A 27,113-nucleotide genomic window follows, 5' to 3' on the forward strand; every position below is an offset into this window, starting at 1 on the left:
TGCAGGTCACTTGAGTTCTTCCACTCCAACTTTGGCAAACCATGTCTTCATGGACCTTGTTTTGTGAATGGTTGCACTGTCATGCTGGAACAGGTTTGGGCCCCTTAGTTTCAGTGAAGGGAATTTGTAATTCAACAGCATACAAATACATACAATCAACATACAATCGCATGCTTCCAATTTTGTGGCAACAGTTTAAGGGAGGATCACGCATGGGTGTGATGATCAGGTGTACACAAACTTTTGGCCATAGTGTAACAAAGTGCAAGCAATCTTAACAACTGGGGAGCAGGCAGGATTGGTCAGACTTCCTTCGGGAGTGGATGGGAGTGGCAATTAAATGGTCCTGGACTTGTTTTGATAGCTCCTTTGTCTTCATGATATCTTCCAGGAGCAGGTGTGTTTATATTAAGATCACGTGACACTTTATGGGCGGCTGTGACTCAGGTGGTAGAGCGGGTTGTCCATTAATCGTAGGGTTGATGGTTCGAGTCCCGGCCCACATGACTCCACATGCTGAAGTGTCCTTGGGCAAGACTCTGAACCCTAAGTTGCCTTGCATGGCAGCTTTGTTAACATTGGTGTGTGTGAATGAGAAACAGTGTAAAGTGCTTTGTAGAACCAGTAAAGTAAAAAAAAGCATTATGTAAGTGCAGACCATTTAATTGACACAGGTGGACTCCAACTAAATATGTGGCTTCTGTTGACAGCTGATGCACCAGAACCAATTTTAAGGTTTCACTTAATGGGTGAATACTTATCTAATTTCATTTTATTTGTAAGTAATTTTGCAAACTATATTTACCCCCACACACTTCAGTATCGCAGGATATTTTGTGTAGATTGACATATAATCCCAGTATTCTCAATTAAGCCCATTCCACCTATTCCTGCTTCACATAGTGTTCCCAGGATAGTTCCCTGAAGTCATCCTGATCCTAAAAAGGATAAAGCAGTTACTGTAAGTGAGAACTGAAAATGCATGTCATGTAGATTTATGACATCTAATCTGAGTAAAATCCATTTCATCTTGGAATTGAAATTGACCTGTCATGAAATGTGTCATACTGGATGGGTATAGGTTAGTGATAGAAGACAAATGACGCCCCCTAGTGGCAAAATCGATTAGCAGTTGTCCCATGTAGAATGAGATTTATAAACAGAATGGTGCCTTGTGCGTTTGGACATACACCCAGATGCAATAGCAATTTTTTTTTTTTTTTTTTTTAACACACACTTACAAAATCTATTGCAGTTAAAAAAAAAAAAAAAGCAGTCCCTGTGTGACAACAGGAAGACAAATGTTCATCTTAAACGAATACTGGCTCAGGGACCCATCAACCGGATAAGGGGCAGAAGTAAGAAGTGTTAGTACTGCTACCTGGCAGTGGTATGACATGATGAATACAGAACTCCAGATACAGATCTCTAGAAGCCTCTATTGGTTGTGTTGTGTCTTCCTCATCCCCAGCCAGGGAAAATAATATGGTTGCATCTGCTAGGAAGAGAGCAAGTGTGGCAGCAGGCCGAAAGGGAAGAGGAGAGGAAGCAGGAAGCAGTAAAGAGGGAAGAAGAAATAGAGAGAACAGCCACAGCAAGACCAGAGAGATGTCTTGCTCTTTTTGAAAAATAAAACTAAAAAAGTTTAAAATACTTTAAAATATAGAATTTATTTTTTAAATGAAATGAAAGTATAGGGTAGAACTGTTGAATAATTTTTTAAACGCCTCAGCTCGGCTGACTTCTTCAGGAGCACTTGGTGTCGCCTGTTCTGGAAATTGTCCGTTTTATTCAAACTCATTAAGGAAAACCTTCCTAGTATTCTGCCACTTTACTGTACTGCTAGTTGTACTGTACTGAAGTTGTTCCTGGATGAAAAGCACAGGGACTATCCTGAGCTCTCTGACCCCCAATGCATTTTTAATTAGGTGTTTCTGTGGACATGCTACAGCACCTGTACAAACTGAACCTTGTTGTACAAAGGAAATTAAAGATGCTGCCTGACCTGGTGCAAACAGTATTTGCAATTGTCAACAACAAAAATGGCAATAATTAAAAATAAATAAATAAATAAATAAATAAAAATCCAGTGCAATGGGTGCTGCTGAGAGCCTAGCCAAGAACATGTGATGGCATGACTAATATGATCATTAACCTTTACTATTAAACCATATCTGATATACAGATGGGTGACAAATTAAAGGGGGAAACAACAACCAACATGTTAGGTAGAAAAAAAACCCCATGTGTGTTAGTAAGATGTTAGGCCACCATGAGTATATTGTAGCTTCTACTGTACATGTTTTTGGAACTGTACTGGATTCAATACATTTCGCACCATTCTTGCAAATGATATTCCCTCAACTGGTGTGCTGATGTCAGTTACGGTGAGCACTGTCTAACATCAGCAACTCAAAAATCTCCCATGGGTGTTAAATTGGATAGAGATCTATTGACTGAAGGCATATGATTTGCACAATTTTCTCAACAAAACAATCAGTGAGCCCTGGTGCCCTGTGGATGACATCAGGATCCTCCTAAGAAGACCCGCCCCCCCCCCCCCCATCAGGATAGAAATGTTTCATCATAGGATAAAGGTAATCAGTTAGATTAACATTATATTGATTTCCAATGACCCTACCCTCAGGAAGACCCAAACCATGCCAGGATAATAATGTTGAATAGCATTACCTTTCATAATACATAACAGTACAGTTAAAAAAAAAAAACAAAAAAAAATAGAAGTAAGGAGTGATATTAAAATAAAGTGTAATCATCAGGAAGACTACAGCACTCTTTCAGGTGTTCCTGCAACAGACTGACACATGAAAGCACTAAATGTTGAATAAACAAACAATACAATAGCCTGGAGAAACGTTCAGTCCAGGTACATATTGCAGTCGGGTTTATCGTGATAAACTCAGATAAACTTATCTACACCACTGTCCAACAATAAGATATAATAACCTCAACATTTTGAATGTGAAAACAAATATTCTAAGTTCAGTACAAAAAGTGTTTACCCATTGAATGACAATATGCATAAGGACGAGATTAAATCAGATATCCAATAACGTAGGGTTCAACATGTTTAGTTGGATTTGCAGAAATTATACAGATAATGCAGGGTAAAACTGGCAAACCACGCTAATACAGTGAACACAGCACACTGCTAAAACACAATTTTATAAACGCTTTCTGCTTCATTACCACTTGATCATTTTCAGCTTACTCATATTCAACAAACGCACACTGTTTTTTAGATGCTGTACAAACAAAATAAAGGGTGGGACTTAAGAGAAGGCATCCAACCAGATAAAATCAGCCTGCTCAACCTCTCATGTATTTAACAACTTGCTGGTTGTTAGTGTGGCGTTGAATGAAACTCAGAATATAGGTTAAAGAATGGTGTAAACAGAATGGTCAGCTGGACTGGTGCTACGGACATCTCATATCCTACATTTCCTCAGGTCAACTATTACACTTTTAATTGCTTAGACTCTGTGGACCTTCAGATGCAGGCCAGAGGTAACGTATTCGGTAATCTTCTATATTCCTTGTTTGTGATCAGGTCTGCTATATGTAGTGCTCTGGTGAATCTGTGAATTTGGATTTTTTTTTTTTTAAATTCCATGCTGATGATTAAAAACATTTCATTTTTATTACATTTAATTTGAATAAAATGAATAAACTAATTTCACATATGCAACTACTACATAGCTAATGTACCTCAAGTTTTAAAGTGGGTTGCTGCAGTATCAAATATTTATTACTATTTGCATTTATTTTTATACTCACTAGCAACTTTATAATGAACACCATAATAACACTGGGTGTGACCCTTTTCTATCAGAACAGCCTCTATACTTTATGGCATGGATTACATAAGGTGTTTTCTGTAAGGTGGAATCATTCCTTTGAGATTCTGATCCATCATCACTCATTGTCATGTTAATTGAACCAATTTGAGATTACTTTGTGTGACTGTGCATTATCATGCTGGACGTAGGCATTATAAGATGGGTAAATTGTGGCCAAAAAGATGGTCAGCAACAATTCTCTGCTGTGACATTCAAACAATGCTCAACTGGATTTTTTTTCCAAATCTTCAACTGCCCAGTTTAGGTGTGTTCATGTAGCCTCAGATTCCTGTTCTTGGTTGACAGGAGTGGAACCTGATGTGGCCCTCTGTTGTTGTAGCATATCTGCCTCAAGCTTCATGTTGTGCTTTCTGAGATGCTTTTCTGCTCACCACAGTTGTAAAGAGTGGTTATTTGAGTTACTGTAGACTTCGTCAGCTTCAACACGTCTGGCCAGTCTCCTCTGATCTCTGTAATCAACAAAGCATTTCTGCAGAACTGGCATTCACTGGATTTCTTTTTCTCTTTTTTGCATAATTCGGTGTAAATGCTAGAGACTTCACAGTTCTTGTGAAAATTCCCAGGGAGCAGGTTTTTTTTTTCTTTTCTTTTTTTGAGTTTCTGAAATACTGAAATACTGTCTGGTACCAACAGCCATGCCACGGTCAAAGAGACCGAGACCTGAAATCACATTTTTTCCCCATCTGAAATTTGATGTGAACATTAACTGAAGCTCTGATCAGCATGCTATTATGGATTGTCCTGCGTCCACATGATTGGCTGATGGGATAATTGAATATTTGCAACGGTGTACATGTGGTCCTAATAATGTGGCCAGTGAGTGCATATGACTGAACTACAGAACTAATCTGATAAATATGATGGCATGAGTTTTCCTCTTGATTTTGGCACCAGTCTATGTTATTCTACACTACTTAATCTCTATTTGGAACTCTGCATCTTCCAGTAGGAGCTAACCAGTCCCTCAGACAATCTAATATATTAACCATAAACATAAACAATTATACTACTACAATCTTATAATTATTATATATCAAAATTAGGTCTCATATATTAAGAATTATAGCCCAGTCATTATTTTAATCAGTTGAAGAAATGCTGTACATGTCAGATTCGAGATGTTATATTAAAGGTTATATATATATATATATATATATATATATATATATATATATATATATATATATATATATATATATATATAATGGATTAGACAATACTCCTAACATAGTGTACAGTGCATATTAAATGTTACTGTCATTAACATTCATAATTTAAAACAAATTCATAAGGTTTTTTAAGTGTTACTGATCATTCTACATTTTCCATTCAAAGATGGAAAAATCATTTCAGTCAGCACTAGTTTTGTTCCAGCATCAGATTGAGACACGGGGGCACTAAATGCTGAATAAACAAACAATACAGTGGCCAGGAGAAATCTGCTCAGGAACATATTGCTGGTGGATAACGTGACAAATACTAATAAACTTATCTATATCAACAGCCAACAATAAGACATAATAAACGCAATGTTTTGAATCTGAAAAGAGCAAATATCCTTAGGTTGGTACAAAAAGACAAAGTGTCAGCCCATTCAATGACAATACGCTTTTTCATAAGGACAAGATTTAATCAGTTCTCCAATAATGGAGTTTCCAAATTGGTCAACTAACGAGTGTATTATGAGATCTAGAGTAACTAACTTTTTTTTGTTCTTTCTGAAATTCCAGTGATTAAAGCCAGGACTCAGCACTGGAACTGAGGAGGTCCACATGAATGGAACTATGAAGATCTGCTTGGAGGTTACTCTGAACGGATCAAATCAAACAGTCATCCCTCAAAAGGAAGAGTTTTTGCACGGACCTTACATAGCAGCTGAAGTAATGATATCCATTCTGTCTGCATTTGGAAATCTACTGGTTTGCATTGCAGTGGGATGCAACAAGAAGCTTCGAACCGTCACCAACTACTTCTTGGTCTCTTTGGCAGCAGCTGATTTCTTTGTAGGCACACTGGCCATTCCCTTTGCTATTATGACAGACCTGGGTCTCCCCCTTAATAATCTATACCTGTGCGCTACTATTGTGTACATGCTTATCACATTAACCCAGAGCTCTGTCTTCAGCTTGCTAGCAATAGCCATTGAGCGCTATGTGGCAATCCTGTTGCCGTTCCACTACCAGAGGCTCTTGAAGCCAAGGAATGCTCGGCTAGTCATACTGCTAACCTGGTTTCTCGCTTTCCTTTTGAGCTCAGTGCCGCTGCTAAACTTTCAGAACCGATCCAGTCAGATTAACTACTGCTTCTTTGCCTGTGTGGTGGACATGGCCTTCATGGTGTACTTCAACTTCTTTGGCTGTGTTCTGATTCCTCTGCTGGCAATGTTTTTCATTTATGCTCACATCTTCATAACCGTGAGGAGGCAGGTGAGGCGCATTGCAGCATTACACAGTGCATTAGAAGTGCAACCTAGGCAAAATTCAGCCATGCGACGTGAAGCAAAGAAGGCCACCTCAATTTTCCTGCTTATCTTCCTTTTTGTGCTGTGCTGGATGCCAATTCACATTCTGAATTGCTTGCAGCAGTTCTGTCCACAGTGCATAGTGCCATTGCCTCTTATTTTGACAGCAATCATTCTTTCCCATGCCAATTCGGCCATTAACCCTCTGCTCTATACCTATAGGATGAAATCCTTCCGTCAGGCATTCAAAGGCATGTTTCTTTGTTGTCGAGTTACTCCTCCACTCTCTGATACTACTGAAAGCAACGGGCCTTAAAGAAAAGTGAAATAATGTGAGCACCTGCAACAGTGTTCTCACTAAGAAACTACTTATAATGAGAACTATTTTTCTATTTACTTTTTTTTTAAATTCATTTTCATATGATTCATTTACATGTGATTCATTTCACGTGATTCATTTTCATGTGATTCATATTCATGTGGTTCATATTAATGTGATTCATTTACATGTGATTCATTTTCACGTGATTCATTTACATGTGATTCATTTACATGTGATTCATTTATTGATTTGCTTCTCTTTAAATCCAGTTTTAGACTGTGATATTACAAAGGTCTTTCCAGATTATTACTTGCCACACTGTATGAGATAACCCCAATAAAATTGCCTGAATTCTATAATATAATTTGTTCACCATGTTAGGTTTAAATCCTCTAAAAACCGATTCGCAATTGAATAACATTACTCTGTTCCAGTTCTCATCCTTCAAAGCATTTTTCATGTTTTGTTTACTTTCACAATTGCGACTATTGTATTTTAGCTAATTCTTGAGTTTTACCTCATCTTATGCTGTCTTGTAATTATTATATTTTAGATGAGCATTGTAATAAATTAATTCACAGTTTTTTTTCCTTTTTATACTAACAAAGGGAAACAAAATTAAAAAGTACAAACACCGAAAACTAATGTATAATATAATGAGAACTATTGAGGGACTAATGTGAAAAGTACTCGGTATACAAAAGCATACACATCTTACTTGGTAATTTTATGTTGTGTGTTTTAGTGTCAACAATAACTTTTATTCAAAAGTATGTAAGTATAAATATTTGAGATCTAACTGAATATGAATACATTATTAAGAATGAACAGATAATGTGTCCTAAATGAATACAGATACAGTTTTCTTTAGTTGGCTAGATTCTGTGAAGCACCAAAAATGTATGTGTAACCGGAGTGGAGATTTTACTTTCCTGCATTGTGTGCTAAATCATGCTCACGTATGAAACTTGTGGGACAAGGAAAGATCATGTGAATTAACGTGAATGCACAGTGGTTCATACTAACTGCCCGCCAGGGTCTAAATTATACCACTAGTTTATGTTTATTTGCTTATATTTTGGGAAATATAACCAGTGGAACCAAGCTGCCTAGCTCAAACCTGACAATGGCCCTGTACAGAAGTAAATGAATAATAAAAAAGTTAGTAGAAAATGAAGATGTAGTTACACAGCTAAAACACAGAGGAAAACGTCTGGGTTACACACGTAAGGTTGCGTGAGCTAAACGCTGTGGGAAGCACTCTCGCGCGTGACCAGAGTTGGAGGGGGTGTGACATCATGTCTATGCTGTGATCAGGTGTCATGTCAATTAAGCGTGTCGCGTGATTTAAAAACAGATTTAATAATAATAATAATAATAATAATAATAATAATAATAATAAATTATATATGCAAATAATAATTCCCTCCTCCTCGACCCCCCCGCAGCACGTCAACATCGGTGTGCGTGTTTTATCCTAATAATTAGCGTGTGACGATGCGTGTGTAGTGCAAAAGAATATGGACATATTTCTTAAAAGAAAAGCTCCAGATGCTTCTGGACCATCAACTTCATCCTCATGGAGCTAAAGCCTTGTTTATACTTCCGCCTGACTCCGCAGCGCGAGCCTGCACTGACTGCGCGCGCACCTCCCCAAACGGACGAGGCGTTTATGCTCGCCGCGCTCGCCGTTGTAATATTCTTTGAAGCGAAAGGGGGCGACTCTGAGTAATCGTCCTATAAACCAACAGGAAGTAGCTGAGAGAAGTAGTTTGTCGGAACAACCATAGCGACGCTTACAAACATGGCGTCTCGTGTGGAGTTGCTGAATGCTGAGGAGGAATTGCTGTGTTTGTTTTCAGTACACTTCACCAAAACCCACAGTATGAAAAAAGAGAGAAAAGAATCATATAAAACCCAGTAAAATATATCTGTAAATATGAGAACATGTATAAAACTAAATTGAAGAAATTCGATTTTTATTTTATTCATTTCATTAAGATTTTTATTAAACATGGACCTTTATTTTCATTAAATATACTTGTTATTTATTGTAGGTGCATTTTGTAAATGTTAGCAATTACTGTAGACGTAAGCAAAAAGTGGGAGCTTCCTGCAAATGGAACTTGTCACATTTACAAAATCAGGTGATTATGTTCGCCCATCAGTGCAAATGTCTCTCTATTTATAAAGACAAAAGAATGAGGTTTAATCACTCTCTGAAGGTGTAGTGTAGTGACTGTGTTTATTTGAAGACACTGATGAATGAAATCATGATGCACCAGCAAAAAACTTTCAGCTTTGGCTTTATTCTTTCAACAGTATGTACAAAGCAAATCCAAATTACTATTTTTAAAAACCTTTCCATGAATTTTGTGCCATCTGGCCATCTCTATGGTCCTGCATGGATGGATCATAGAGGTACTTGTATAATCGTACCTTTCAGCAAGAGTCGCTTCGAAGTCATTCATTTCTGGATGCTGTTACAAAAAATGGCGTGCAAACTGCCACGTGGAATGAGGCCTCGCGCACTCAACACGCTCGACCGCCCATTCTGCGATGACGTCATTTTTGCCGCATGCTCCCTCACGCTATTGCGGACACGGCGAGTTTAGACCAGGCTTAACGCTGTCCAGCGTTAATGTTTGTGTAGGGTGCCACAAATTTTCAGAGTGGCGTGACTGAAAAAAGGTTGGGAAAGGCTGACAGAGTATATATAGAGTGTTGATTCTATATATTAGAGTTGTTTCACAATGGGAAATAGTAATAGTCAATAGTTTCCAATTGTGAAATGACTCTATAAATATATAGAGTCAGCACTCAATATACAGTATATATATTCCATGTGGCACATGGAGATTACATAGAGTCCAGCCTTTGAAGCAAACCTGTATTTATTAGTTAGATGGTTAAAAAAAAAAAAAAACCTTCATTCCTATAGTTATGAAGTTAATGAATGTTCTGTAGAATGTTCAATTTTAGATTTAGATTATTACTTCAAGGGGTTGTAGATGTATAATATATAATAATCATTTTTATTATAAAATTAAGGATGAGGATTATCATTGGGAGGCTTGGTAAATCATTGTAAGCATACAAAATTAAATTATTTAATGTAAAACATTATTTGGTGTCATTTAAACAATTAAACAGTACATTTTGTAGACAGAACTAAATCCATCAATTACTCAGTAAACAATTTCATAGAGACACATTCTAACCATTTTTGATTGTCAGTAATTCTACAAGAGTTTTTGCATTCAGATATAACCAGTGAGTAGTACTGAATGTTAAATAGTGAGACTGCAGTAGGTACCACATGTTTAGGACTTTTGTGTCTTACACCTTCACATCCCATGGTGTATACGTTCCCAGCTCCGAAGGAGGACACTGAAACAAAAATAAACATGCATCATATATTGGTAGAATATTGTTTAATATTATGAAATACAGTGCCCTCCACTAATAATTGCATCCTTGTTAAATATGAACAAAGAAGGCTGTGAAAATTTGTCTTTATTGTTGAACCTTTTGATCTTTTGTTAAAAAAATTCACAAAAATACTCTGCTCTAACATAACACAGGTGTATAAAAAATATCTTTTTTAAATATAGGTGTGCAACAATTATTGGCACACCTATGAATTCATATGAGAAAAATATATTTTAAGTATATTCCCATTGATATTTTAAACATTTTTAGTACACCTGGGTGACTAGGAACAGGAAATTGTTCAACCACGACTTCTTGTTTCACAGGGGTATAAATATGAGGTAACACATATGCCAAATTCCCTTAGTCATTCATAACAATGGGTAAGCGCAAGGAATATAGCTGTGGTGTGCGGCAAAAGGTTGTTGAGCTTCACAAAATGGGAAGTGGCTATAAGAAAATAAGAATTGAAAATGCCCATTTCCACCATCAAGGCAATAATTAAGAAGTCCCAGTCAGGGAGTCATGTGGTGGCAAGCTGGGAAATGGCGGCACACTAGAGTATAGCTATGGGTACCCACCGTTAAATAGATTTAATATATATTTACTTCACAAATTGAATCAAACTTATGCAGATAACTTTGTTTTTCACATAAAAGTGATCAACAGACCACGGGATGACCTCTTCCAAGCAACCAATTTGAGGGGTACAGACGTGCCTTAAAACAACAAGCCCTGAATCTAACAACCCACTGTCGCCAGAGTCACGTATTCAAAACCCGAACACGAAAGAGCTGTTTGCTAAAATTTGTAAAATGAATGCTGCTCTGCAAGGGGTGGTGAGTGATGTGATTATGATTAAGGCAACCACTACAGAACTTAAAGATGCAATTAGACTTAATGAAGCCGAAAATCGAATCTTGCACATGGAAGATGTATCTAAACTAGAGATGCACCGATACTAAATTTCTCAGCCGATACCGATAACCGATAGTTCTGCCTTCTTATAATTTAATGATAATGAAATAATCCATATATTAAAATAGGGAAAAAACCTCTGTTTTGGGGACAGTGATTTAGAAGTGGAATACGTGCTCTAAAAGGCTTTTATCATATAACAATTTACTATGAAAATTTCGTTTAGAAAGCTGGGATAATTTTTGGAAATATTTACAGATTCGAAATTGTTTGAAGGCATCAGTTTGCATGGGGCAAGAAAATAATGTTTTAGAAGAGTTCTGCATATTACCAAGGCCTCTCCAGAAGGCATCTACTTTTTATCAAAGGTGTATAAGGATTGATGACAGGAACTGTGAAAACCTGAGACTGATTTGGCAAAGAGACCTTAATAGTGACATAGATAAGGATACTTGGAATAGAGTTTTATCCAACAATGGGAGGTATATAAAGAAAGCTAGAGGTAAATTTATCCAGTATAAGGTTTTACACAGGTATTATTACACGCCGGTTCGGCTTTATAAAATGGGTAGTGTGAAAAATAATAAATGCTGGAAATGAAACAAGAAACTGGAACGTATTTTCATGCTCTCTGAGAATGTACAAAGATTCGGCCTTTTAGGGAAATTATTTTGAAATATCTTGGGAGAAGGTTAGGATATGACCTTCCACTTTCACCAAGGGTGTGTCTTTTAGGGGATAAAACTGAGATTTTTCAGATTCAAAACAATGACTTCTCCCTTCTTACTGTAGGTAGAGTTACAGCAATAGATACTTAGATAATGGAAAGACATGCGGAGTGTGGCTTGAATCAATGATTGAAAGTGCCTTGTGTGAAAAAATGTTGGCAAAACTGAATGGAAATCACATGCATATAGACATTTGGGAGAATTTTCTTAAGACTGTCACTTCAAAGGAGGAATGATATTAGACCCATGTCTGTTTGTAGTATCCACCTTGTTGTGCATCACATCTCAGTTTGTTATATATATATATACAGTATCTGACAAAAGTGAGTACACCCCTCACATTTTTGTAAATATTTGATTATATCTTTTCATGTGACAACACTGAAGAAATGACACTTTGCTACAATGTAAAGTAGTGAGTGTACAGCTTGTGTAACAGTGTAAATTTGCTGTCCCCTCAAAATAACTCAACACACAGCCATTAATGTCTAAACCACTGACAACAAAAGTGAGTACACCCCTAAGTGAAAATGTCCAAATTGGGCCCAATTAGCCATTTTCCCTCCCCGGTGTCATGTGACTTGTTAGTGTTACAAGGTCTCAGGTGTGAATGGGGAGCAGGTGTGTTAAATTTGGTGTCATCGCTCTCACACTCCCTCATACTGGTCACTGGAAGTTCAACATGGCACCTCATAGCAAAGAACTCTCTGAGGATCTGAAAAAAGAATTGTAGCTCTACATAAAGATGGCCTAGGCTATAAGAAGAATGCCAAGACCCTGACACGAGCTGCAACACGGTGGCCAAGACCATACAGCAGTTTAACAGGACAGGTTCCACTCAGAACAGGCCTCGCCATGGTCGATCAAAGAAGTTGAGTGCACGTGCTCAGCGCCATATCCAGAGGTTGTGTTTGGGAAACAGATAATACTGCAGCAATGCTGGCAGTATGAGTGCTGCCAGCATTGCTGCAGAGGTTGAAGGGGTGGGGGTCAGTCTGTCAGTGCTCAGACCATATGCCACACACTGCATCAAATTGGTCTGCATGGCTGTCATCCCATAAGGAAGCCTCTTCTAAAGATAATGTACAAGAAAGCCTGCAAACTGTTTGCTGAAGACAAGCAGACTAAGGACGTGGATTACTGGAACCATGTCCTGTGGTCTGATGAGACCAAGCTAAACTTATTTGGTTCAGATGGTGTCAAGCGTGTGTGGCGGCAACCAGGTGAGGAGTACAAAGACAAGTGTGTCTTGCCTACAGTCAAGCATGGTGTTGGGAGTGTCATGGTCTGGGGCTGCGTGAGTGCTGCCGGCACTGGGGAGCTACAGTTCATTGAGGGAACCATGAATGCCAACATGTACTGTGACATACTGAAGCAGAGCATAAGTATGCAGTATTCCAGCATGATAACGACCCCAAACACACCTCCAAGACGACCACTGCCTTGCTAAAGAAGCTGAGGGTGAAGGTGATGGACTGGCCAAGCATGTCTCCAGACCTAAACCCTATTGAGCATCTGTGGGGCATCCTCAAACAGAAGGTGGAGGAGCACAAGGTCTCTAACATCCACCAGTTGTTATGTCTGTGATGTCATCATGGAGGAGTGGAAGAGGACTCCAGTGGCAACCTGTGAAGCTCTGGTGAACTCCATGCCCAAGAGGGTTAAGGCAGTGCTGGAAAATAATGGTGGCCACACAAAATATTGACACTTTGGGCCCAATTTGGACATTTTCACTTAGGGGTGTACTCACTTTTATTGCCAGCGGTTTAGACATTAATGGCTGTGTGTTGAGTTATTTTGAGGGGACAGCAAATTTACACAAGCTGTACCCTCACTACTTTACATTGTAGCAAAGTGTCATTTCTTCAGTGTTGTCACATGAAAAGATATAATCAAATATTTACAAAAATGTGAGGGGTGTACTCACTTTTGTGAGATACTGTATTTCTTGGTTATCTTGGCAGATTAAAAAAAAATTCTCAAGGATCAAGCGGAAAAAGACAAGTCAAGTCCAAATCCTGGTCAAGTTGTAAGTTAGTTAACAGGCAACAGCTCAAGCAAAACTCTGAATGTGTAACTACTGTATTGTTTTGCAGTTTTAGCATGAACTATGACCTACAACTTATCAATACGGTTATAAAATAAACATGTCTATTCAAAAAGAAACTTTGGCAACATACAAGTCTGGTGAATCTGTCCTCACAAGCGTTGCGTATTCTCTCAGGTGTAGCAGGGCTGTCCAGTCTAAATGGTCCTGTAAGGCCAGACTCGGCCCTGGCAGCTGTAATAGCATCTTTTATAGCATAGAAGACTGAGGCTGCCAGGAACAGGGGAGGCTCTCCAACAGCCTAAATGAAGTGGGGAAAAAAGGAATGTGTTGCACAGACATTTCCACAATAACTGAATAATTAATCAGGGCTTATATCCTTCATACTGTGGACAGGTTAAATGAGTAATACATAATCTGAGACTTACAGCTGTATACAGTAAACCTGTGCAGTTCCCTACAACTTTCATGTAAACTCTCACTACATACAGTATATAATTTATAAAGACAATTAATTATTTAAATATTAGGCACTTTATTTAATTAATTTTATTATTTATTATTTATTTTGCCTGTTTCTTAGAGCTACAGTATTAAAGCTTTTTAATTGTCAATAGATTCAAGCAGACTTTATTTATAAGCCTATTTGTTTGTGAGTTATATTGAGTTTAGGAAGAAACACATCCAATTTAAGGTGTTGGTATTTAAGACCACAATAACTAATACAATAACTTTAAACATTAAAGGCTCTGATTTACTCTATTGTAAAAAATCATGGACCCCATGGCTATTCTTCAAGGACCTCTGGGGATGACCAAAACACCATTTTGAGAACCACAGCAATAAACCATGAAGGCCAGTATTACCTTAGAGGAGAAGATGGCCTTCTCGTTGGGGGAATCTCTAAGTAGTGAGACCTTAAGTTCAGTTGGAATGTCTCCAAAAGCAGGAATCTTATACATTCCAGGTCCACGAGTGTACAGGTAACCTTGGGGAGAGTAGCGCAACTCCTCAAGTGTGAAAAGACCCACACCCTGCATGAATGCACCCTCAACCTGCACATAAAATGACAAGTGAGCTCCGATACATAGAGTGTTGTCAAGCCAGTAGGTCACTATAAGTGAAAGCCAGTATACCTGACCAATGTCCAGTGCTGGGTTTAGACTTTTGCCCACATCCATAACAATGGAAGTATGCAGGTTCTAAAGGAATGAAGATGTTCTGGATCATTTTGTCACCACACATGAACACATCACCAACACATAACACATAAGACCACCAGTAGTTATCAGAAATGGCCAACAATGAAGGATGAAACCATGACCAGATATGTTAGGATGGATCTAGCCATCTTTATCCAAATGATATCAGTGCTAACAGAAGTAAATTAATGCAAATTAACTACAGTATGTTGCATGTAATTACTAAGTAATTTAATAATACTGTAACTAATTTATCACAGACGAGAAGATCGTTTTTACCTTGTGACTGCCAGTCAGACAGTCTACCTCCACCACTGAGACTGCTACACCATAAGAGAAGTAGTTAAATGCGCGGCCAGAATTAGTTTCAAACTCATAGCCAATATCTGGAGTCCTGCAGAATCAAGAGGTATACAAAATATCCTGCAGTCAATAGTGTAAAAATGCTGCTGATTCAGGCAACATTTAAACAAAAAAAGGGTCAGAAATTGTAAAATGTTTTAACATACTTATAAAACCCATTGGCTGATAAGTTCACCCGGTCAAAGTAAGCTGCTTTCACCTACAAAAAAGAACTTAGGTTACTTTGAGGTATTAAAATATTTTCCCTCAGAGGGAATCCTATAAAGCCGTTTAGATGTAACAATACCCTTAAGTTGTTTACAATATGGTATTTCTGACTTGAATTCAACCACATTGGAATCAGCCATTAGGCTTGATTTTCAATAAATGATGTTCTTTAGGGGAAAAAATATTGCTAACAATGCCAATATATAGAATTTTACATACCCAGTCCTCCCAGCTGCCCATCGGGTTTTTGGCTTTGTATGGCTCCAGTCTCTGCAGCAGCGTCTGGCATGCATTCTGTGCGACATTGTAGGATAAAGCATTATTTAATCCATTCGATTTGCATGAATTCTAATTTATCAGAATCATAACCAGTTCCCCTAGGTGTTTTTCTCGGCTGGCATTACGTCTATCCTCCTTCAACTATTGGCTGTGTATCAGACATTTAATTATTGTAGAGTAGAGTGGCCCTTACATAGACAGCCATGCCATTGAGGTCTGAAGAGGCAGATGCAGCAGTAGGGCTTGTGTTTGGGACTGTGTTAGTGCTGGTCTCACTGATATGAATCTTTGTGCTGGGGATTCCCAGAGTTCGGCTGGCAACCTACAAAACACAACCCCATGTACTTTAGTAGCACTGCTAAATATAATATAGATACAGCAAACTCACAGGGCGGTCTTAATAGTCTAATCACAAGTGGTCACTGGAGACGCATTTAAAATGCCAGGTGTAAATAAGTACGTGCTTCGCTGTCCACTTGTGATCGGATCACTCGAGACGGATGTTGTGGACAACTGACCATCACCCTCATATGTGGGCCTTCATCAATCGGTTATTATAGGATGTCTTTGTATGCTGTAGCATTACAATTTCCCATCACTGGAAGTGGCCCAAACCTGTTGCAGCATGACAGTGCCCCTGTGCACAAAGCGTGGTCCATGAAGACACGGTTTTCCAAAGATGGCGTGGAAGAACTCGAATGGCCTGCATACAGCCCTCACCTCAACACCACTGAATACCTTTGTGCCTGACCTCAATAATGCTCTTGTGAAAGGGCAAATTCCAACAGAGGTTATTATAACAGTAAAGGACTAAATCTGGAATGGGACATTCAAAAGGCACATGTGTGATGGTCAGGTGTCCACAATCTTTTGAGAGAGAGAGTTACTGTTACTTACAGTAGGCCTCTATTTCATCTTTTAATGACAGTGTGATAAATTCCATAGTATTCTGTGGAAAAGTGTTTTTGTACTTTTTCATCACTTAAAAGATACTCCAGGAAACACTCCTTTCTATCATCTCCTGCCAAAACCAAAACATAACCAAATATTGAAAGCGTTTAAAATAATAGAATAATATAATATAGACATTGTTTAAAAGCACTTTTCATAGAAGCAGTGCCTCCAAGGATTTAGGTAAGTTACTGAGTTCCAAGCACAGGCACAGAGGGCAAATATTTTATTGGCATGTTAAGCTGACATGCATGTTATGGTTATACGACCTACTAATGATCAAGCACAACTTGCATGGCCATGCTCCCTACAACAATCTCTTATAATAAGGGTTAAATATTGAACATTTCCTTCCTTTGTTTTAAATATTTTAAAAATGCAAAACCTTCTGTTTATTTTGAATTTTAAACGAAGAAACAAAAATCCCAGATTTTTGATGTGGTCTCAGATTTTTGGACCCCATTGAATGTCTGGAAATCTTATCCCACAGAAAGAAGAACAATAAGCTCCTAATTGGCCACAACAATGTGATATTGTACTTTTTAGCGGGTGACACAATTGTGTTTTGTGCATGTACAAGCCCTGGATGTGTGTATCTCATTTGACACCACTGACTCCTTTTACCTGGACCATTTTAGTGTGTAAGCCTTGTCCCATTTCTGTTCCACCATGGGTGAGAAGGACTGAACCATCTGTATAAATATGAACCAGTGCTCCTGCCTGGAAGAAAAAAAAAGAATTAGCAATACAATCAATACACACAGACACACACACACACAAACACACACACATATATATATATATATATATATATATATACACAGTGCCTTGCATAAGTAATCACCCCCTGGAACAGAAAGTGCCTTAATTTGTATTATATTATTGATTGTGTTGTTTTACTTATAAACAAAAAACATGAGATTTTTTGCCATCAGAAGTCACATAATTAGTTGAATGGAGTCAACCTGTGTGCAACTAAATGTCACATGATCTCAATATAAATACACCTGTTTCAGGAAATCCTCAGAGTTTGTTATACCCAAACAAACATCACGAAGACCAAGGAGATATCAAAACAAGGACGGAACAATTTCTAGAAATGATCAGTCAGGGTTTAGTTATAAAAAATCCCAAGTACTGAACAACTAGCAGAGCGCTTTTAAATCTATTATTTACAACATGGAAAGAATATAGGACAACTGTGACCTACAGGAGGTTCTCCACCAAAGGTCAGGAGGGCATTAGTCAAAGAAGCAACCAAAAGACCAAAAATAATGAAGGAGCTGGAGAAATCCACAGCTGAGATGAGAGAGTCGGCTCATGGGACATCTAAAGCTTTTCATACTCCACAAAGCTGGGCTGTACGGAACAGTGGCAATTTTAAACAAATCCCCTGCTGAGTTTGCCAAAATGCATGCATGCTGGATGCTCATCTAGAAACATGTGGAACAAATGATTTGTTAGACTGTGCACAAAGCTTGATATTTCACAGGAAACCAAACACCCTGGGATTATTCTGAGAACACCATCCCCACAGTAGAACATGGTGGTGGTACCATCATGGTGTGGGGATGAGCAGAGACTAGGAAACTGGTCAGGGCTGAGAAAAAGATGAATGAATTCAGATAAATACCTGTTCCAGTCTGCAAGAGATGTGAGGCCAGGAAGAAGGTTAACTTTAAAACAGGACAACGACCCTACACACACTGCCACAGCTACAGTGGAGTGGTTCAAAACTAAGAACCTCTGATTTTTTGTTTAATTAAACTTTGTGTAACATTCCAATGTTAGACATATTGAGTAAATAAAAAGGTAAAAATCCCAATTAAGTTCATTTCAACTGCAGGTTGTAACACTACTAAATATAAAGCACTGTACAAAGTGAAAAAAAAGATGACAACCTGGTTGAGGAAGACTGCAGTGAAGCTGATGCCAAACTTTGTGGGAATGATGGACAACCCTCTTTTGGTCCAGCGATTCTGTCTGCATCACAACAACAGTAGCACCACTTACATTCTTCAGTCCATTCCGCTTTCTAATGTATTTCATCAAATACAGTTTTGGATTACCAGATGAAACAGTTTTTTCCCCCTCATGTTATAAATGTCTTGTAGCCACCCACTTGTTATACTGCTCCACCTTGGCTTTCCATTGGTGGAAGTCTGAGATGGTCATGCACTCCTCCCAGCAGCGATGTATGGTAAACTGGTCCAGACACTGTTTAAAGGGGGTGTAGTCTCCCTGCTTATACAGATTCATCATCCTCACCTGCAAGTTCAAGGAGATGCAATAAAAAATTTGGCAGAGGTGAAACAAAAATGAGTTGCAGGATTTTAATAGTGCAGGTGACAACATACAGCAATATATATTACTGAAATCTACAATTACTGAAAGTAATTGATATAATTAATAATACTTCACATGGGTAAATGTTTCCAATATAAAGATAACTTGTGTTTTGTATGTGGTTGTTATACTACAGTGCTACATGCTTTATGAAGCAGTAGAATCTCAAAGCTTTAAGCACACATTAACTGATTTCTTTAAAAGTCTGATATCCCAAACTAAACCTGTTCAGGAGGGAGGCCACAATACAGAGCCACATCACTTATCCAACTCTCTGCTACCATCATTCCCTGAGGCCCACCAAAGCCCCGAAATGCAGTGTTGGAAGGCAGATTGGTTTTACATATGTAGCCAGTCCCACGAATGTGAGGGATGTTATAGCAGTTGTCCATATGGAAGAGAGCACGTTCCATTATCTAAAGGAAAGCAAAACATATGCTGTTATGCTAGAACCTGCTAGAAGGTAATTACAAATGCAAATATGGATTGAATAATGAGATAGGTGGATATATAACTGAGCATATATGTCATGCTTCTGCTACTCACAGACAAGGAAAGGTCCATGGAATTTCCTGCGTTGCTGAAGTAGGTCACATCAACAGCCATCACTTTTCCATTCTTCTTAAATCCAACCTTCACAAATCATAACAGAATATATAGTGGGAATGTTGAGTAGCTTTTTAAAATTATTTATCAAATACACTGTAACACATTAGTCATGCCACTCTCTCATCATTGATGATCAACATTTTCAGCAAAGACAGCTCTGAGTAAATTATATTCATGTAAAATTCTTACCTTGTAATGTCCAAAGAATGGGTGCCGACCTCCAGTTACCAGCATGTCCTCATCGCGGTCCAACATGCAACGGACTGGTCTCTTGACTCTACAGAAGGTACATTGAAACTACTCAAGTATGTATTTCTGAGTACTAATGATAATAAAACAAATATTTCCAAAACTGTTTTCTTACTTCTGAGCAGCAACAGACACAACTGTTGAGAGCATGGTGCTGCGGCACTCTTTTCCTCCGAATCCGCCTCCCATTCTCTTAACTCGACAAACAATACGACTGGCTGGCACTCCTAATACTTTGGCCACAAGCATCTAAAACCAAATAGTAAAAAATTACCATTCTGAAAAATGTCCAAACAGATTCAGGATCCATCCATCCATCTTCTATACCGCTTATCATCTTCAGGGTCACGGGGAAACCTGGAGCCTATCCCAGGGAGCATCGGGCACAAGGCGGGGTACACCCTGGACAGGGTGCCAATCCATCGCAGGGCACACTCACATACACATTCACACACCCATTCATACACTACAGACACTTTGGACATGCCAATCAGCCTACCATGCATGTCTTTGGACAGGGGGAGGAAACTGGAGTACCCGGAGGAAACCCCTGCAGCACGGGGAGAACATGCAAACTCCACACACACAGGGCCGCAGTTTCAGGATCCCCGGTTCAATCCTGAGCTGAGGGTTCTGTCTATGTGGAGTTTTGAATGTTCAACCCACGTTTGCATGGATTGCCTCCAGGTTCTCTGGCTTCCCAAAAACATGCAGGTAGATGGATTTTCTATGCTAAATTGACCCCTCGGTGTGAATGTATGTGTGGATGGTGCTGTGTGATACACTGGTGCCCTATCCTGCATGTATTCCCACCTCACATCCAGTGATCTCAAGATAAGTCACTGTAACCCTCACAAGGATAAAGCGGTTAGTGCTGAAGAGAGTCAAACAGAAAAGACACAATGACCTAAACTACAGTGTTTTGATGGAGGAACAGTGAGCAAGCCAGTCACTGAAGCATCCTGAAGGTGCAGGTTGGATTTGATGGAAGAAGAAATTTTGTAATGTTTTATGGAGAGACAGTAAACATTGCAAAGTGAGGATGTGGTGCCCTGATCAAGAATTCAGGAGAAGCAGAGCATCTCGATTTTGACCAATTTAGAGTACATGGAGAGACTTACCACTGATACCAGACACACTTAATTTGTTCACATTTATTTTAACTAACTCTCATGAGAAAACATGTAGGAAAAAAAACCCGGAATGCATCCCAAACATTCAAAACACTTTATGTATATACAGTGAATGACCTGTGCATGTGATGTATCCTACAGTGAATAATGAAATATATGAACTACAATTCAGTTTTTCAATACTTGTGTTTTGGTGGCTGCTTGCGTGGACACAAACAGCTCCATTTCACCATCCTCTCCTCGAGGGACAGCCAGTGTGCAGTTTGTCTCCAAGTAAAAATGTTCCTGTCCCCCTATGTGTATTTCACCTGAGAATACAGACTCAAAACATTATTCAAAATGCACCTAATGCAATCATAGAGAGTTAGCACAATCTTGTAATGTAAAAAAAAAAAAAAAAAAGGCTAAATATTTAAGGCTACTTAAGATTTTTTTTTTATTTCAATTTATTCAGTCTTTAAATAAAACTATATCAATACTACTGAGTTAATGATCTTCCTGAAATGTTTAAATGCTATAATACCTTGTAGGATGTTATCAGACTCTTGAAAGCCTTGTGCCAGATCTCCTCTCTCTATAGTTCTCACTGGCTGGTAGAATGACTGATTGTCAATGGCATCCTGTGCAAGAGAAGATTAATGCAAAAGCCTAGTAATTACCACTTGCATTGCTTTAAACCTGCATGGGACACTAATGTACACTCTTACATTAATTTTGAAATGAAGGGGGAAAAAAAACAGCTGAGTTTTTGTGTGACCTTGGATTGCATTTGTAAATGTTCAACAGATGTATCTTGTTTCACTCTATTCAACATCAACCATTACCTAATATCTTTCAAAAGGACACAAAATCCACACAGATCTTTTGCACCTGGCAATGCCTACAGGTGCAATGGAGAAAGGATGAGCAATTTCTGCATGAGCTGGCATGTATGACAGGTATTTGACAATTGTCCAATAACTATGTGCCTTCACTGCTACGTCCCAGCTCAATTGGAAGCTGAGGGTCATGTTTGGTCATACACTTGCAGCATAATCTACAGACCAGTTTTGTAATTGCAATAATTTACGAGTCAGGAACAAAGCCAATCATCAAGTACTATACTACTAACTAAAAATAGCTAAAAGGTGGCCCTATTATCTTGTCTGGGCCCTAGGCATTTGTTGATGTGACCTGATGAACAAACTGACTCACTGAACAGCAGTGCTTAAATCACTTGACAAGACTTCGTACCCATATGACAGAACAAGAGGTTTAAATGTATATATTTGTATATTAAATTATGTATATTTACATGACAAACTACTGATTCTTTTCTATTTATCCATGCTTCCTCAGTGCCAGAAAGAACCCGGTCACCTCTGGTAGGTAAACCGATACATATTAATAAATCTAGTGAAGCTTTATCTTTAGTGCACGTTTTTAACCCATTTCTGTGAATAACCTGAATAGCCCTATTATGCAATGATGACTTCAGATATAGTGTGAACACTTCTGAACACGCCTCTGGCACTGACTGAAAAACAGCATGAAGCAAAAGGATATTCAGACCCTGTCTGATGACAGGTTTGTCAAACATGCCAGCTCATGCAGAAATTGCTCATCCTTTCTCCATTGCACCTGGCAATGCCTACAGGTGCAATGGAGAACTGATGAGCAATTTCTGCATGAGCTGGCATGTATGACAGGTATTTGACAATTGTCCAATAACTATGTGCCTTCACTGCTACGTCCCAGCTCAATTGGAAGCGATATGGATAAGTGATGTGTCTCTGTATTGTGGCCTCCCTCCTGAACAGGTTTGTCAAACATGCCAGCTCATGCAGAAATTGCTCATCCTTTCTCCATTGCACCTGGCAATGCCTACAGGTGCAATGGAGAAAGGATGAGCAATTTCTGCATGAGCTGGCATGTATGACAGGTATTTGACAATTGTCCAATAACTATGTGCCTTCACTGCTACGTCCCAGCTCAATTGGAAGCGATATGGATAAGTGATGTGTCTCTGTATTGTGGCCTCCCTCCTGAACAGGTTTGTCAAACATGCCAGCTCATGCAGAAATTGCTCATCCTTTCTCCATTGCACCTGGCAATGCCTACAGGTGCAATGGAGAAAGGATGAGCAATTTCTGCATGAGCTGGCATGTATGACAGGTATTTGACAATTGTCCAATAACTATGTGCCTTCACTGCTACGTCCCAGCTCAATTGGAAGCGATATGGATAAGTGATGTGTCTCTGTATTGTGGCCTCCCTCCTGAACAGGTTTGTCAAACATGCCAGCTCATGCAGAAATTGCTCATCCTTTCTCCATTGCACCTGGCAATGCCTACAGGTGCAATGGAGAAAGGATGAGCAATTTCTGCATGAGCTGGCATGTATGACAGGTATTTGACAATTGTCCAATAACTATGTGCCTTCACTGCTACGTCCCAGCTCAATTGGAAGCTGAGGGTCATGTTTGGTCATACACTTGCAGCATAATCTACAGACCAGTTTTGTAATTGCAATAATTTACGAGTCAGGAACAAAGCCAATCATCAAGTACTATACTACTAACTAAAAATAGCTAAAAGGTGGCCCTATTATCTTGTCTGGGCCCTAGGCATTTGTTGATGTGACCTGATGAACAAACTGACTCACTGAACAGCAGTGCTTAAATCACTTGACAAGACTTTGTACCCATATGACAGAACAAGAGGTTTAAATGTATATATTTGTATATTAAATTATGTATATTTACATGACAAACTACTGATTCTTTTCTATTTATCCATGCTTCCTCAGTGCCAGAAAGAACCCGGTCACCTTTGGTAGGTAAACCGATACATATTAATAAATCTAGTGAAGCTTTATCTTTAGTGCACGTTTTTAACCCATTTCTGTGAATAACCTGAGTAGCCCTATTATGCAATGATGACTTCAGATATAGTGTGAACACTTCTGAACACGCCTCTGGCACTGACTGAAAAACAGCATGAAGCAAAAGGATATTCAGACCCTGTCTGATGGAGGTTAATGATTATATGAAACCCCCTTCTGACAGATAATTGAGAAAACGATAAAATCTCTGCTCTGTGGCTGATAAAATGTACATAATAAATGAGCTTGTTTTTTCATCTGTCATTCCCAAACTCACAGATAATCTATAAGGTTATATCAGCTAACAGTCATCATTCAGGATGACAGGATGAATATGTAATGTATAATGCAATACTCACTATGGCAAGCTGAATCTTGCTTAATAATCTGAACCTTCCAGTATTACCGAGACTTTTGCCGGGAAGTTTGTAAGGTTTGTGGGTGTGGGTGTACGTTGTTATTTTAATATGCCTATATTGTGAAATGTTTCAAACTTAAAATTTTGGGCAATATGTCCTGTTTAGGAACAACTTCAGATTTGTATAAACATTTATTGGTTATTAGTCTACTGAGACTGAAATCACTTAATCAGAAACAGCACTTTATAAAACCAACTTTACAGAATCCATTATCCTACCTGTGACTCTATCTATGTCAGGTAAAAAAAAAACAAACCCTCCCTCTTTGTAACTGTTGCTGAATTTTGATAATGTACTATAGTGTCTGACATTTTGAGTTGTAAATATAGCTTTGATGCCCCATCTCTCTCTCTCTCTCCCTTCAGTGCATATTTACTTGATGATGATTGGCGCTGAGACTTCAGCTGTGACACTGAAGATAGAACAAAGACTAACATTTCCTTACCCCATCACGCATAGCACTTTCAAATGCATATTCATCATAAATTAAATTTCTTCCCCCACAGTTCACTGATGTCTATGAGTATTGTGTCCATGCTACTCTAACCATATAGTGTGTTCTGGTTTGCTCACTTTATGGAGACACTTGGTAGAGCAAAGCACTTACACTGAACTTTTTGCTGGCTTTCTGATATTACATTTAGATCACATGCAAGCATAAAAGTATTTAGGGACAGCATTACATGACCTTGATTCACAAGGGTGAGGGTTTTGCAGGGTTTATACAGAGATATGGTATGCCTTCACACCTGAATGGTGACAATCACAGGTTGACATTCCTCATATGAGATCCTCACAGCTTTGGCTGCCCTCTGAGCATGGACTTGTGTGTCTGCTACAATGGCTCCCACTATGTGACCAACACATGTGACCTGGAAAAGCGAGAAAGAGGCACCTTGTCACTGTTACAATTCATAGGTATTAAGGTGCACCTATTATACTTTTTCAGATATTACCTTTTATATGGTGTGTTATATAGCTGTTTGTGAATGTAAAAAAATTCAAAAATCAAAAGCACACGACAAATGGAGTTATTGACTCCCAAAAGAAAGAACCGATTCTGAACACCTGAAATGCGTCGTTAGTAATTCCAGACTTACTTCCTGTATTAACCTACATAGGTTGGTAACAAAAACCTGCCTCTGGTCTTCATTGGCTGTTCGCAAACAGCGTGTACTTTGACCCGCCCTCGAACACTACATTTGAGGTCCTGAAAGAGTTAAGTTCATATATAGAAAACATTGTTTTCTGAGCTGCAAAAGCAAAACCACTTTGCATGGACTCCCAAAGGATGAGGATGTAAAGTGTCAGTGGTTAAAATTCATTTTAAATGATATCACAGCAGCTCAACTCCGACCTTCCTTTGTGTTCCACTCATTTCACCGATGACTGCTTCTCAAATAAAAAGTCAATGTGGGATTTGTGAAACGATTATTCATTAAAAATGGGGTCGTACCCACTTTATTTTGACCATCTTGCACCTCTGGATCACAACCTGTAAGTATGATTCATTATTTATGCATACATTTTCTACCGAGTATTCCAAGTGCGTAGTTTTGTGTTGTATACGTGTACAGCCAGTGCACAGTTGTTAGCCTGTTAGCTGTTAGCCTCTGTTAACCGGCTAACTCACGTTATTGCCAAACTATATATAAACTTACCAGTGAGAAACGTCCTGTTCTCGTTGTGCTTGCGATGGTGGGTCGGGTTGATCTTCCGATGCATCACTATTGGACTCAGGCTCAAATTGAAAAGGTAAAACTGACATTATTACTGAGTTGAAATTCAGCTATGGTAGTGCGCGTTTCCTTTTCGACATGCGCTGTAAGCGGTAGACCAATCACAACAGATTGGTCTCTGAAAGGAGGGGTTTAGTGCGAACGGATCCTTGAACGATTCGTTGTGACCCTGAGAAAAAGAGGTGATGCTGCAATGTAATTTATGAGAAAATTAAAGTGTTTTTTGACCTTGGATGTAAATTTATTGTATGAGACCTCTAAAACAAAACTAGGCACGTTGAAAAAAGCATAATAGGTGCACTTTAAGTTTGTCAGCCCCATAATTTGCATATAAAGGCCATTTTAAATATCAGGGTCGTCCCTAAAATTAAGGAGAACTTATGAAATTCCTCAAATGAATGGCACAACATCTTTACATGTAAAAACTGAGTCTAGTCACCCTGACTCAATTTTCAAATGTCATCTTTGGGATCAAATTCCCAAATTTTGGGATCAATAAATGTTCATACAGCCATTATGATATTATGACATCATTCAGCCATTATGACAGCAAAGCATTATTTATTAGGAATCAGGTAGGTAACCTTGTCATCAGCGAAGACAGTCTCGTCATAGACAACAGGTCCAGTCTTATTGCTGCCAGGGATGTCCTTGGCAGAAACAAATGTAACCACTCCTGGAACTGCCATGGCATCATCAATATCAATAGATCTGCCAAAAGAAATGTTAACTATGACTAATGCTAAGCAATGGAGAAAGTACTGAAAATCAATACACATGTATTGTAACAACTATTTAGCTATCAAATGTTTGCTATAATTTGACTGCTTCTCATAAAATAAAGTCAGCATTACAATGCACTCCCACTGCAGTAAAACTGAATATTCCTTCTACCACCCCTTTTTTATTTTCCATGCAAACAGGCCAGGCAACAATCCTGCACATGAGGTTTTGAGAATAGGAGC

General features: G+C 38.7%; 2 protein-coding genes across 4 annotated transcripts in view; one reads left to right on the forward strand and one right to left on the reverse strand.

The window, feature by feature from the left end:
- Positions 1-5,144: 5,144 nt before the first annotated feature.
- LOC128612536 (adenosine receptor A2a-like) lies at positions 5,145-6,658 on the forward strand. The gene has a single exon (XM_053632825.1). The coding sequence runs from the start codon at positions 5,654-5,656 to the stop codon at positions 6,656-6,658; it is 1,005 nt and encodes a 334-aa protein (XP_053488800.1). The 5' UTR covers positions 5,145-5,653.
- Positions 6,659-8,954: 2,296 nt separating this feature from the next.
- Positions 8,955-27,113, reverse strand: part of xdh (xanthine dehydrogenase) — a 30,017-nt gene continuing 11,858 nt past the window's right edge. The window contains exons 18-36 of one of the 3 annotated variants that reach the window (XM_053632836.1): positions 26,733-26,859; positions 25,159-25,281; positions 21,652-21,748; positions 21,312-21,436; positions 20,111-20,244; positions 19,936-20,023; positions 19,684-19,770; positions 19,362-19,553; positions 18,914-19,059; positions 18,693-18,774; positions 17,416-17,511; positions 16,034-16,162; positions 15,781-15,855; positions 15,501-15,553; positions 15,271-15,385; positions 14,926-14,991; positions 14,656-14,844; positions 13,923-14,090; positions 8,955-10,054 (exon numbers count right to left, since the gene is read on the reverse strand). In XM_053632836.1, coding sequence (XP_053488811.1) covers positions 10,004-10,054; positions 13,923-14,090; positions 14,656-14,844; positions 14,926-14,991; positions 15,271-15,385; positions 15,501-15,553; positions 15,781-15,855; positions 16,034-16,162; positions 17,416-17,511; positions 18,693-18,774; positions 18,914-19,059; positions 19,362-19,553; positions 19,684-19,770; positions 19,936-20,023; positions 20,111-20,244; positions 21,312-21,436; positions 21,652-21,748; positions 25,159-25,281; positions 26,733-26,859 — 2,143 coding nt within the window. In that variant the 3' untranslated portion in view covers positions 8,955-10,003. Of the gene's footprint in view, positions 10,055-13,922; positions 14,091-14,655; positions 14,845-14,925; positions 14,992-15,270; positions 15,386-15,500; positions 15,554-15,780; positions 15,856-16,033; positions 16,163-16,735; positions 16,862-17,415; positions 17,512-18,692; positions 18,827-18,913; positions 19,060-19,361; positions 19,554-19,683; positions 19,771-19,935; positions 20,024-20,110; positions 20,245-21,311; positions 21,437-21,651; positions 21,749-25,158; positions 25,282-26,732; positions 26,860-27,113 lie in introns of those variants that run through there. The other 2 variants (XM_053632837.1, XM_053632838.1) reach the window with 2 other exon arrangements.

The sequence above is a fragment of the Ictalurus furcatus genome, chromosome 9, assembly GCF_023375685.1.
Source record: "Ictalurus furcatus strain D&B chromosome 9, Billie_1.0, whole genome shotgun sequence".
NCBI lineage: Eukaryota > Metazoa > Chordata > Actinopteri > Siluriformes > Ictaluridae > Ictalurus > Ictalurus furcatus.